General features: G+C 43.0%; 1 protein-coding gene across 5 annotated transcripts in view; it reads right to left on the reverse strand.

Moving 5' to 3' along the window:
• CFAP54 (cilia and flagella associated protein 54) overlaps positions 1 to 14,542 on the reverse strand; it is a 2,603,731-nt gene that overhangs the window by 945,258 nt on the left and 1,643,931 nt on the right. For all 5 annotated transcript variants that reach the window (XR_013608312.1, XR_013608313.1, XM_078677994.1 and 2 more), the window contains exons 44-45: positions 6,803 to 7,012; positions 2,399 to 2,465 (exon numbers count right to left, since the gene is read on the reverse strand). Coding sequence is in view for 3 of the 5 variants with exons in the window: in XM_078677994.1 (XP_078534120.1) it covers positions 2,399 to 2,465; positions 6,803 to 7,012 (277 nt within the window). In the remaining 2 variants the exon portion in view is untranslated. The remainder of the gene's footprint in view (positions 1 to 2,398; positions 2,466 to 6,802; positions 7,013 to 14,542) is intronic.

A 14,542-nucleotide genomic window follows, 5' to 3' on the forward strand; every position in this document is an offset into this window, starting at 1 on the left:
ACTCTACAACACTCAACTCTATATTATTCCATTCTACTGCACTCCACTCTACGCCACTACACTGTACCTCAGTCTACTCTATGCAACTCTACACTACTACACAGTAGACACTCTAGTTGATGCTATTACACTCTACCACACTCCAGTGCACACTGTTCCACTGTAAGTCTCTCTAGTATACACCACTTCTCTCTACGCTATTCTAATGTAGTACGCCACTAATCCATACCTCCTTCCACTCTACACCAGTCAACTCTACAACACTCCACTGTATGCCACTCCAATCTACGCAACTGCACTGTACGCCACTCTACTCTGTACTATTCCACAGTGTGCCACTTCACTCTAATACACTCCAGTGCACACCACTGCACACCACTCCACTGTATACTATTCCACTGTATGCTGCTCAAATGTACCACACTCTAGTCTATGCCACTCCACTTTATGCATTTACACTATATGCCAATACACTTTACACTATTCCACTGTACTTAATTCCACTGTACAACACTTCCCACAATGCCACTCAATGGCACACTAATATACGTTATTCCAGAATATGCGGCTCCACTGTAATCTATTCAAAGGTACGCTAATTCTCTCTGTACCTTATTCCTCTCTATGCCAGTCAACTATACAACACTCCCCTGTATGCCACTGCAGTGTATGCCACTGCAATGTATGCCACTGCAATGTATGCCAATCTACTCTGCGCTATTCCACAGTACGCTACTCCACACTAACACACTCCAGTATGTACTACTCACATTGCACTCCAGTCTATTACACTCCCCTGTATGCTATTCCATCATAGGCCAACTCACTCAACACTATTCCACTATAAGTAACTCCACTATACGCCACGCCACTCCACTCTAGGATAATGCACTGTACGCTATTACACTGTACATCCTTCCGTTCCATTCCACTCCACCTCCACTCTACAAGTCACTCTATCCTACTACACTCTACCCTATCCAATGTACAAAACTCCAGCATTCTACTGTATATTATTTCACTATATGCAACTCCACCCTACATTCTTCCACTGTACACCACTAACAGTCAATTTTATTCCACTCTACACCACTCCATGGTACGCGACTCCACTAAAGTCAACCCCGCTACACAGTACCCTGCTCCACCCTACAACGGTCCCCTCCGATTTACACTATTCCACTGTACACCACTACACTGGACCTCACTCCACGCCACTCTACATTACGCTAGTCCACTATAGGCCACTCCACTGTAAACTATTCTACTGTACGCCACTCACTCTAACAAACTCCAATGTATCCCACTGCACTGTATACCCCTGCACTGAACACCACTCTACTGTATGTTATTCCACTGTAGGCTGCTCAACTTTACGACACTCTTGTCTATGCCACAACACTATACCGCAATTCACTCCATTGTACTCAACTACACTGTACAACACTCTACTGAATGCTATTGCAATCTATGCCACTCCATGTCATTCTAATAATTGCTATTATGCTATTCCATTGTATGACACTCCACTCTACGCCACTACACGCCACTACTGTTTCCTCTACCCCCTCCCATGAGAATCTACCGTAAGCTATTACACTGTACATGACTCCATTCTATGCCACTCCACTGTACACCACTCCACTCTACACCAATCCACTCTACCATATTCCACTGTATGACACTTCATTCTATGCCACTTTATTGTATGCCATTACACTATATGCCACTCCACTCTACTTCACTACACTGTTTGCCAGTAACACTAAATAGTATTCCACTCTGCACCCCTCCACTATATACTACTCCACTGTAGCTCACCACTCTATCATGCTTTGCTTTCTCACAATAGATATAATTTGTGGTGTCTAAACTATTATTGTAAATAATATTATTTTAGTTGGTACAACTAATAATGATATAAAAGGGTATAAGCAGTGCACAGAGAAGGCACGAGTTATAGTTAATGTAGGGTGCTACCAAGTTGAATGCTCTGTGTATGTAGATGCACGAGTTATAATAAGGTGTTGCGTAAACTATAAATTAAAGGTATACCTATAAGTTTAAAAATGTACATTTTTGTGTACTTTAACTTTTGTTTGTAGCTACAGAATAAATAAAGTTATATACATTTAAAAGTGGTGTGTAAATTATACATTTTGGGTATAACTATAACTGAAGAATTTCTAATGATTGTGTATTTTGAGTTTGGTTTGTATAGAAAGAATAAATAAAGTCTTCCTTGCCATAACCAATGTTTAATGTGTGTGTGTGTGCGTGTATGTGTGTCTTTACATGTAGCAGCAGACATATAAATATAAACAGGCCGTTTCGAAGCATGCCCTTAACACAGCACATATTTCAATTGTAAAAATAGAATGATATTACATATGCTTACCTTAAATAGAAAAGCAGATAGGATGCAGCATTCAGTTCGCATTTTCAAATCAGATGTTAAAATGTATCTGAGTAAATACAAAACAATTTACAAAGTATGTGAGAAATAATAAAAGATCTAAAGTTGAAAAACGAAGATCATCTAAACTCATGTATATCTCAAGAGTGAACCATACTGGTGCAAACAATATTCGCGCTGAATGCAATAAGGGGCCATTTTACATACAGTGCCCCAGAGGCAAAAAGAGAATGTGTGCCCATTTCCTGCCCACCCCACCCCCCAGGCAATGCAGTATTATAGAAGGGGCCACAGATGCTTGCGTGGGCCCTTATGTAATATTATTAGCACTAGCACACATATAGTGCCACACTATCTCAAGGGGATGTTCCCTCGTTAGAATGGGGGTTTTGCACCATGTTAATGAGGGAAACACTTTGCCTCTGTGCCCGCATTATATTATGAATGTGGTCTCAGAGGCAAAGAAACCGCCAGGGGCGCACTGACTGTGCAATAGTAAGAGCAGGTGAGCAGTCCTCGCACTCACCCTAAGGGCAACTTCTGAAAAGGTATAAATTGGGTCCCATTGACCCACCCAGAAGTCACCCTCCAGAAAGGTTCAGCCAGTCTGTCTTTGTTTAATGCGTTAACCCCAGAGCAGAGTGGGTTTGTGGTTGTCCTGGGGGCAGCACTTTAAATGTAACTGCCTACACTGCCCCTGTTTGTTTCAGGCATGCATAGTTTAAGGTGCATCATAGCACAATCTAGAACAATGTGTCTTTACTATAATACAGCCTCATGTGTTAAATGCCATCCAATTAAATAAATGGGGAAAACATGCATTTAGCTTTGAACCTGTTTTGCTCACATTGATGCACTTTAGTTTGTACGTACTAGCTGCTGAAATCGTGTTGTAAATCCAGGGGAAAAACGGAAGCTCCTCCTAAAGGAAGCAAATGCTTATAAATGAGTAAATAACAAATGCATTGCCTTTAGTATACACTAATAAGTTTAAACTGCATCCCATCTCATGGTGTAGCCAATATAACAAGGACATGAGACAGCTTGACTCAGCATTGTTATTTATTTAGGGACTCCTGAATCCTTTTAGCATGCACATCATCTTGAATAATCCTATGCTCAGTCTAGGCCCCTGGGAACAGTTGTCGTGCGAACAAGAAACATGGATTGAGCACCCGGATTAGTGAATGTCAAACAGCATGGCATTACTTTTCGTAAATGTCAAACTTGATGTCAGACAAACTTATATATTTAAATATAAATGCTTGGCAAGATTATCTTCAGTTACTAAATACATTATTAACAAACTAAAGAAACTGTGAAGGGGACTTGAGGAGTGGTGTAGGTTGCATTTCAAATAAAATCAGTATACACTAAGGGCCCGATTCCGATCTCACTAGTAAAGCCCTCCGTACGACTCGGATCCGTAGGGCTTTATGAGCGATTTGTGCAATTGGAGTACGAACAAGTGAGAATGATGCATTCTTATGCTCACGGACTCGGTTCGCTCGGACACCCATTGAACTCTATGGGAGCCTGTATACTGGACACGTGCACAGGCTCCCATAGGCTCCCATAGCAACAAGTATTTGCAATGCAATCGGTCTCGCGTTTGGGACCTTATATGTATTTAGCTGTGCAGCACGTTAGCCTGGGTGCTAAACCATCTTCTGTTTTTTAACATGGAGGGAAAGTAAGCACCAAACTGCGTGACACGGCAGGTATGGGAACACATGGGGAGAATATTGCCTTTCAGTGGGAAATGGTATAGTCCAAAGCTCTGTTTTTAATATAAAATCAGCACCTTCAGTGGGCATATCACTGAAAATAGAAGATTTGAAAAAAATATTAATGTCTTTGGGTGCTTGTGGAAGACAATTTCTATGGAGTGGAATCTAGAAAATGCTAAAGTGATTCTGGTATTTTACTGACCTCTGCTGGTCGTTTTCTATCAAGAAAGTTAAATGGAGGCAGTTGCAAGAAAAATACAAAAAGAAAGTCCCTCAGCAGAAAGCAAATCTGGTATTTTACTGACCTCTGCTGGTCGTTTTCTATTAAATTGAGGCATAGACAAAAAGGGACAAAAAGTCAAAGGGACAAAAAGTCCCTAAGCAGAAGCATACAAGTCCTAGGGCTGATATCCAGAGCCCACAAAGTACATACACATATAAGTATAAAATAAACGTATCTAGGACCCTATTTTATATTCCTGATGTATGCCCTTATGTGGTTATATCAAATCATATCTTTATAAAGGCATAGGAATCATACCCATATTAAGTCATAGCCAATGCAGTCCAAATACGGCAAGGCTACTTCCATAGACTCCTAGAAAGCACAACGCGTTCTTAAACAAACCAAGCCTCCAGCAGCCCGGGAATTCCCCCTGCTTCTGTATTGATTTGTCCTAGAACTCCTGGAGTTCTTAAAGAACTGCGAGTTCTTAGTGACGTCTTATGTCCAACCTTACGTCAAACTCGGCACCTTCCAGGTATAAATATACCAGCATCTGCCCTAGAAAAACACACAGTGGTTTGGAGCAGATCGGCTATCTACTTGCCCGACGCCCTGCTGTAGCGAGTGCCGAAGGAAGCCGACCCTCCCATTGACGCACTGAGAGAGACGCTGTCTTTTCTCCTGCCGAGAAATCCAGCTCCAGGGTTTCCCTGTCACCCTTGCGGGTTGCTGGGAGATCGAGCCCTGAGAAAGAGATACAAGACCTCCTTCATTCTATAACCAAGGTACGGAGCTGATTAGACCCCTAGAGAATTCTTGATTCAGATTCTTGGCAGAAACTATCTTAACTAAAACTGTAAGCTCACTTACTCCTTCCCACGTACTAGGCTTAGGTTAGGTACACCGGAGGAAGGCGTATCTTAGAAGCACCAGTTGAGTACGTTTAGTTATGATTTTATCTATGTATATATTTTATCTATTTTAAATACTGTATGGCTCAGAAACCATACCATGCTTTTACAGTATTATTTCATAATACTCCTTTTACTGTACGCACTTTACTTTATCACAAGTATTGCAATTGTGGCAACTCACTTCTCTTGCATGAGAAAGAAGACTGTTCAATAAATAACCTCTTTTATTGAAAACACCCGTCTCCCTGTTTCTCTGCGCTTCTGGTGAAACTAAGCATGCACGATTGACTGAGTAAAATAGTTATCCATTGTTTCCGCGACTCTAGAGGTATACTCCTTATTCTGGAGGGAGCAAAGTTGTCATGTTTATGCGGTTGTCAGAAATTAATCCCTTCTTGTCTATTCAGGAAAGTTAACACCTTCTTGTTTACTCGAGAAAGTTTCTAGTGACCTCTGAGCTAGCTGGCATTCATAATTAAGTCTAACATATTCAATAGAGACCTAGTCGACCTAAGTCCTACGTCTAAACTATCGTTCATGTTATTCCAATGCACAGAGCCTATTGGGAATATAGGAACCACACTACAATACAAGAGGTTTTGAATGCTCAACCTAAAACAGGGGGAGTGGGGAAAAGCATACACCTTGTGGCGGGCACCTCATGCTACCCACCACACTGCAAATGCATGGAAAGGGGGGACCCATGGGTACCCCCACGAGACTGAATTGGAGGGCTCCAGGTGATGGTAGGCCGACTACGGGCCCCAAAAAAATTATTCCGGGAGCTTGATCGATCCCGACATACCAAATTGTGAAGGCTGTCCGAATCATGCATCGTACCTGCTCGCTCAGAAACAGTCCATAGAACTGTACGAAGCATCTGCGTATGAGTCGTACTGACTGGATTTGGAGATGATTCACTCAACGCTTACGCAAACTTCACATCATACTTGGTCATTTGGACCAGTGTACGAATCGGTCGGGTAAAAAGGCTACAAATCGGATCCGTTAAAGCCAAATCCAATTCGCACTCCATGGTAGCGAGATCGAAATCGACCCCCAAAATGTAAATATTTACCTCGGTTTTAATTTAAAAAACACATTTATTAGGTATTATCAATGTGTTTAGAGATTCCTGGTATTTATTTACTGTGTTTCAGCCTGCTGGGTCCCTTTTCTATTTACTGTAATTTGGTGAATAAGGTGGGCAAAATTCTATATCCAAACCCTGAATTGTCCAAATTCTGAGTAAATGCTGGGAGTCTGATACTCTGCCCTTAGGAATGTGAAAATACTATTAGGGGGAGACCAGTCTGCCACAGCGTAGTTTGGATTTCCGCAGGGGAGGAAAGGCAGCTAACCTCCTCCCACCCTGAACACAAAAAGGAGCCGGTATTTACACCTACAATGGGACCAGCCATGTATAACTAAGACTTTTCGAAATGAAACCTATACAAATTGATAATTAGTATTGTAAAATTTAACTTTTTCAGTTTTTATGTTTTCGCATACTTACTGAGATATTTTAGTAGTCAATACTGCCGCTTGCAGGCAACCCCAAATGCCAGCACGGTGTAAAAATATTTCACTGTAATCCGTAGTGTCTACATCTACATTTTTTTTGGTTGCAGAATCCGAGGCACTGCCAAGCGTTTGCCACGTATTCAGAATGTCAGCAGCCTTGAGTATTTCATCCAAAGCTTGGCACCAACACTGGAAAGCAGCTCTGCGATAAAAATGGGCAAATTTATTTTGATTAATAATTCTTACATTCATACACCATTTTCATAAGTGCATTAGTGCAAGCAAGGTTTTAAAAATAATCAGTGGCTGGATAGGTTGGAGCAACCCTTGCAATAAAGGACATACGCAAACAGGATTCCACAGTTCATAGTTACAGGTGTACACACGTTCTAGAACTCTTAATTCTGAAATTAAATCTTTAGCAGTATCTAAAACTTTGAGACTATCCTTGTTCAATTTATGTTACAAGAATGCTAGTTCCACTTCAGCATCATAGCTTGCTGTGAATTACAACAATTATCACCATTTATGACCTGTGTTCCCTCATCCCTGGTGGTATCACATGAAATTTGTATCTACATATGAATGTATAACATGAAAGTCTCTGTTGGTTCATGGTGATTTTGAGTTGCTTGCACACTCCACACATCAATCTTTTTCGGAAATGTATTTGATTGATTTTTACAGCAGCAATGTGAATTAAGCAGGGTCCCAGTACTACTTATCCTTCCGCCCTTCCACCCAATCCGCATTAATGTTACATAATACAAAGTTTTCCCAAGTGCACATTTCAACGAGTTTGCAAACATACCAAATTACAAATTAAACTAATTCCCAACTATGATAGTACACTGCTAGGGGGAAGTGAGTTATACAGCTATGCCAGCATGCTAAGAGTAAGCCTGGGCGGAGTTCACAGAGTTTTACTTTGTGGAACTCTTCGAAGTGCCAGAAAAGCTCCACCGCGGCAGCGGAGTTTTACCAGCAGCGGAGTCTGTTGAATTGTGTTGCCCGCACTGATAATTAGTGCCAGGAGTTTGTCCCATGTTCTAAAATCAGCACAAACTGCACTACGCGTCCCACTAGAGGGCTCTGCTGCTTTCTGCCGCTCGAGTAGACATTCTACTCGAGCCACAGCTTCCTCAACGCGAATGGCAGGCTTCTCAACACGAGTGGTTGTGATTTGCAGTGACCGCCCGCGATGAGATATCTGGCCAGGAGGAGATGTAGAGTGTTCTTTGTTCTTGCAAGCGCTTGCCAACTTACCGTTGGTGAGCAACTCGAGAAAAAAAACTTGGCTCCGCATCACTTCACAGAGTTCTTTGGAGCATGGAGCACGGAGTATGAAGTGGGCAAAACTCCATGAACTCTGCTGGCGGACCGGAATTCTTCACCCACCCCTAGATAAGAGGTCCAATTCCACAGCAAGCCAACCCTGTTTTGGCCCCCGTCCTGTTCCCTGTGAGCGTAAGAGGTCGAGGGAGGCTCCTCCAGGCTGTCAGCAGTTAATGTGGTGTTACTTTGTGTATTCTCGCAGCTTACGAATCCACTAGGAGGAGGTCTTTCGACTCTTCCCCATAAATCAACTGTCCTTTGTCATCTATGTGTGTGATATAGCGGGTAGTATTTGTACCCAAGAGTTTAAACAGTCCCCTTAACCTTAGCCCCCTGTTACCTCACTAGGCAGTACCGCATCCTCATGGTCGGCCAGACTGACAAGCTCAGTGAGCCAGTTCAATATCACCGGGCTTTCCAGGTTTTTCTAATGTATTAAATCAATATACAAGAAAAGGGACTGGGAGCATATCTAGGTCCAGCATGCAAGCTCCGAACAAGTCTACGAAAAGAGTATGCACTTCCTTTATGGAGAAAGTGGGTAGTGAACTGAGGAATCATATTTGGGGGATCTGATTGTTCAGGAGCAAGAGCCCTCATATGTCCACATACATGTCATGCTTCATCATAGGGCAGTTCCACATTGAGCAGGCGCTGCAATGCCCAATGGGCACCTCGGGGGGGGGGCTCTTTGCCGGAGATCCTTACATTTTTTGCCATATATGAAGTGTGGGCATAAAATCATTAATGATCAAGACCTAGTCCTCTGGGGTGGCAGAGTCAGGGGTAGGTCGTAGACTTCTCCAATTTATTGCCAGTTGTCTCCTAGCTAAAATTAGTGACAAGTCTGCAAATCTAGTTGTGACTGCAGAGGCCCTTGTTCTAGTAAAGCTTCCCATCAGGCAAACTCCTGGGGTCGCATATAGAGATCTGCCTGTAGCTATCCTGGTGACCTTCACCACTCGGTTCCATCCAGCTATGGGGTTCGCGAACATCCATTTCATGTGCTTGGATATTTTGTACACTTGATGGAGGTAAAAATATTGTATGAGCTTGAATCTCTCATTATGTCACACTGTAGGGGTGTGCTATAGTATCTTTGTCTGTCTGAGTCATTGATAGGGGAACATGGCAGTTTGTCAAAGAGAGGCGACTGCTATAATGAAACTGCCATCTGACAAGCTTTCCACTGCCCAGTAAATGCAAACCTGTACTTCAGTGTCACCGGTTCCTAGTGCATGGTTTTCCCTATCACTGCAGGCTTACCTCCCCCCAAGGTCTGCAATAGTATATGCACAGGACTTTCCTAATTGACATGTAGTCACAACAATGTCTCAAACTGTTCAAGGGCCTCAAAAGCCCTAGGCACATTCTTTGCATCACATCTCAGATATAATAACATGTCATCAGAATATAGGGTAAGGGTAGGGGACTTGGTAAACTACTTGTCCCTGAAAATGCACGCCTTGTCTAATGACATTAGCGAGGGATTCTAACGATTACAAACACTAGAGGAGAGAGTGGGGAACCCTATCAGTTGCCTCTTCCCACTGCATAGCTGATAAGAGATAATATCTCCCATGTTTATTTGGGCTGCAGGTAGAGCAAAAGTTTATTAGCCCATATCTTGCTTAGTATATTGTAATCCAAGTTCAACAATGAAAGGGGCCTATAGGATTCCACGAGTCCGCCATCTCTGCCTTGCTTAGGCACTGCTGTTATCAGTGCATCGCACATTGAGAGTAGCAGCTCTCCAGCCTTTGTAGCTTCACTGAATAATAACTTGGTGAAATGAAGGACCAACCAGGTCAACGTAAGTTGTGTAAAATTTGATATGAAATCCGTCAGTGCCAGGGGCCTTGCCCTTCGCCATTTCTTTAGGAGCTCTCAGAGATTCTTCCTTAGTGATTGCCTTTCTCAGTACAGTCACTCTGATGGCACTAGGTGCCAAAGCTGACCCTCAATTATATCACCTGTAAATCAATCTTAGTAACACTTTCCAAAATTGTAATATTTTCAACAATATCATGTGACAGCCTATAACTATTCTTATTCGTGTGCGCAGTCAATTTTACTCATGATGTAATATAAATTTCATACAATTAGTTTCTCATTTGGTTTGAAGTTTAATGACTGAAATGATATTTACAATGGTAATTTTCTAGAGAGAGAACTATGTTATTTCCAGGGGCTTTAATTGCTTGAGGGGGACTTTTTAGATTCCATAGAACACAATACTACTCAGCCAGTTGCCCTGCCTGTGAACTCGTGACACCCACTCCATGAAGGATGCTCATACCATTGCAGACTTAAGAGGAGATATGAAAGAAATATGAGGGTTTCTATTTCTAGCACTTCAGCAGAACATCAAATGCAGGCTTTTGTTAGTTCATAGTAAAATATTAGGCATTCACTATCTATTTATATTTAAAATGTGCTATTTTTTTAACGTATTTTTATTATAATGGCCATGCATATATTATGGTTTAGGTTATTTCCAAACATAGGTGTCTATTACGATGTCCGCCCGACACCGTAATGGTACACGGGACCGACCGTCAGAGGTGCGGCAATCCCGCTAAACCCATTAGAATGCGACCGCCACCCTGGCGGTCGTATCCCACATATTTTCCATTACGTCAAGCGATGCTGTAGGCAGCACTCGCTGCAATGCAAAATATGCATGTTGTGCATTGGCATGCACAACGTGACAGGCACTGCACGGTGCCTGCCTCTTTGTGTATGCCAATGAAGGGGGATACCATAGGTACCCCCCAAGTGCAGCACCTCAACCCCCAGCCCCCCGGGGGCCCGTAGGGGGCCACCAAAGCAATTTCCACCAGCCTTTCCATGGCGGCATCTCCGCCATGGAAAGGCCTTTAAAATTGCACATCCTAATATGGATGGCGGTGCCTGCATGGCACCACCACCATATTGAGGGCCTTTTCCGCCTGCCCGGGAATCCGACTGGCGGAAAAGTGGCAGACAGTCTTTCTGTCCGCCGCAGTGCCCCTCGCCATACTAATATGGCGGGGGTGAAACGGGAGCGTCTGGCGGGTGGATCGTCACCACGAGCCGGCGGTGGCGATCCACCCGATATGTTAAAAGGCCCCAAAGTCTTGAAATATATATAATTGTGGTTATCCTTAGATCCTAAGAACAAAGCCAGGGATTCCAATGATCTGTCAGGTACCTACCTCAATGTATGTGATTTCGAGTAGATCTTGCAGGCCTTTGGCAGAAAAGTAGTGTTTTGGTTGTAGAACCTAATCAAAGTTACGGATGTTGGTGCAATGTTTGTAATTTGCAGAAAGATAGTACTTAGAAGACTGTGTTCTCTAGTGATGGGTTACCCTTTGGAAGCTTTAAGCACTACAATTCCCAGAATGCCAAGTCTTCCGGCATTACGCATTGTCTTACTTGTACCTATCACATAATACAGACTCTTCTACACCGTAGTCCAAACCCACAAGGGGAAGCAGGAGACATAAACACAGCACCTTTAGAAAAGGGTTTTATTTTACAAAATGCAAGGACTCTCTCTCTTTTATAATAAAGCTTGGGGGTTTATTTTACACCATGCTCTCTAACAGAAAGGCTTTCCCAGATGCCAAATGCACAGGTTTCAAATACACAAAGATATATATATATGTTTTTATGCAAGCAAGGATCTAAATGCATGAATAATACGGATTAATAAACCAGCAGCAAATATTATGAGATAAGACTCAAGCAACTATACTGGACGTCCTGCAAGAGATCAGAAAGATGTATATATATACATCAGATGATTACTTTGGATGTGCACCTCAACTCACTTCCACATCCCAAAGAAAACACCACAAATGATCAAAGCCACTGGCCAAACAACACAATGAAGTCAACATCCCTCCATTTTATGATCTCAAAGCACACTAGTAGGTTCGAGAAAGACCTCCCCCCAGGCCAGAGGAATCTGGCCAGGTTCCAAGCAAGCATTCCCATGGAAGAAAGGAGTTCTCACGTCCCCTTCTCCAAATGTCTCATGTTCCAGCCTTTATGATGACAAAACACACAAAGCCTTCCGGGTACATAAACAATCTCTCACAAAAACAAAACGACCTTGAACGTGAATAACCCAAACAACTTGCAAGCACTGCTGTGCACGCAGAAAATCTGAAGCAAAGCAGAGTCAGGAAAAAGGATGACAAGAGGCCATGTGAAAGCCAATAGTAAGAACTTCATAATTCTCATCAATGTACAACACAATGCACAATTGTGCACACCTGCTTATAAATTCACATACTCCATCACTCAATGTCCTATAGCATCACATACTTTATCTCTCAATGTACAACACCGAGCATATTTGTGCATCACTGCCCACAACACTGCACTTTGAGACCAAAAAGTACATTCCACAACTCTCTCTCCCTCTTAAGCACATCCCACGCCTTCGGTTCTTGGCAAGGCTGTCCAACTCCATGACAGCTCCCGCTGAAAGACAGCAAGATTACAAGAAAGAAACTTGTAAGAGAAGCAGGGCATTTGCAGGACCATCGTACATTCAGGCTAGGATAAAATAACACACTAAAGTCAGTTAAAATTATGGTAGTCAAGAGTCATCACAGGGTGTCAGACCACAAGAGTGCCTCTAGCACTAAACGCTTCCAGAAGAAAAAACTGTAGGATGAGTACCCAACATTCTGAAAAAGCAGAAGATGCAGTTAACAGGACTATTGTGCAACCCTGCTGGGCGATCTGGCTCTGGCAGATGCGCTACAAAATCTCCAACAGAAAGGGAAATGTCTGACAAAGGATCTATGTATGTTCAAAATATTGTTATTCAGATGATAACCCAAATAGTCCTCCAGAGATCCCCACACACCTTCTCCAAATACTGTGATATAATTTTCTGAAAACAAATATAGTTAAATCAAAGGCAATTGTATTTGATAAAAGGAAAACCAAAAAAATATTTAAATGGAAACTTGATGCGAAAATATTAGAAAAGGTTTATACCTTCACACACTTGTGCGTAGTGGAATTTGAATTTTAGACATGTAGAAAATCTATAAGCACACACATACACAATGGCAAATACAACATGGAAGTTGGATGCTAAAGTAGTTCATAAATTAATAAACATGTTGAATGAAATCTACGAAACAAAAATTGTAAGCACTCTGTTGCATGGGAGTGAAATATCTATACTAATATAATAAAGAGAGAGCCCAAACCTTTGAGGCGGGTAATCTTAGGAACCACAGCACCAATCACAACACCCAATACAGCATTGGAAAGGACAGTTGCAGCAGATGGACATAGGCTATACAGCTGGCCCCATATACATTTCTTTTTCTTTTTATAAAGCGCATGGTTACGCCATCTCGGCGTTTGCCCGCGCTAAGTGAGAAGGGGGTGGCATTTACCGCAACAGTGGGCCAAAGAAAGAACGTTAGGGGAAAAGTAGTCTGTTGTGGGAGTGGGCGTTCTGCGGGAAAGCCATGGGCGTGTGCATGGGCGTGTGCATAGAGCGATGGTCGTGGCATGCTGGGACTGCCGTCCCGAAACGAGGGGGAGTTGCATTTACCATTTGGGCATGTGCATGGGCACGTGCATAGAGCGATGGGCGCGGACTCCTGGGACAACGAGGGGCGTTGCATTTACCATTGTTGTAGGCGTTGGCCGTTGACGCAATGTGGGCGTGTAATTTCTGTCGGATGGAGCCGAGCCGTCCCAATACGAGTGGGCGTCATCCCAATACAAGTGGGCGTTGCATTTACCATTGTTGTGGGCGTTGCATGTTGAAGCGATGTGGAGGTCTAATTGCCGTCGGCTGGAGCAGAGCGTCAGGTGGAGCGCACAAACACGTTCGCGTCTGCAGCGGACACAAAAGTTCCCATATTGCATTGAGGACACGGCTTCAAAGTGGACGCATTCTTCTGCGGTGGCTGAGCCGGGTGATGAGGCGATTCTGAGTCGCGGGGCCTGAGCCGGGTGATGGGGTGATTCAGAGTAAGTTTTTTTTTAAACGCGGGGCCTGAACCGGGTGATGGGGCGATACAGAGTAAGTTTTAATAAAAACGCGGGGCCTCAGCCGGGTGATGGGGCAATTCTGAGTACGTTTAAAAAAAAAACGCGGGGCCTGAGCCCGGTGATGGGGCGATTCAGAGTAAGTTTTTTAAAAAACGCGGGGCCTGAGCCTGGTGATGGGGCGATTCAGAGTAAGTTTTAAAAATAAATTGCCTTGCAAATTGAAAGCATTGCAGACATTCGATTTCATCCCCGGACAACGTCGGGACGGGCTGTTAGTTAAGAGATAAATAAGAAACTAGACTTGAATCAGCAGAAGGAACTATGTAGAATCAATGTATTGACTTAAACCCAAGGCTTCTCACCTTTCATTTTAAGATTG

Source organism: Lissotriton helveticus, chromosome 1_1 (assembly GCF_964261635.1).
Source record: "Lissotriton helveticus chromosome 1_1, aLisHel1.1, whole genome shotgun sequence".
NCBI lineage: Eukaryota > Metazoa > Chordata > Amphibia > Caudata > Salamandridae > Lissotriton > Lissotriton helveticus.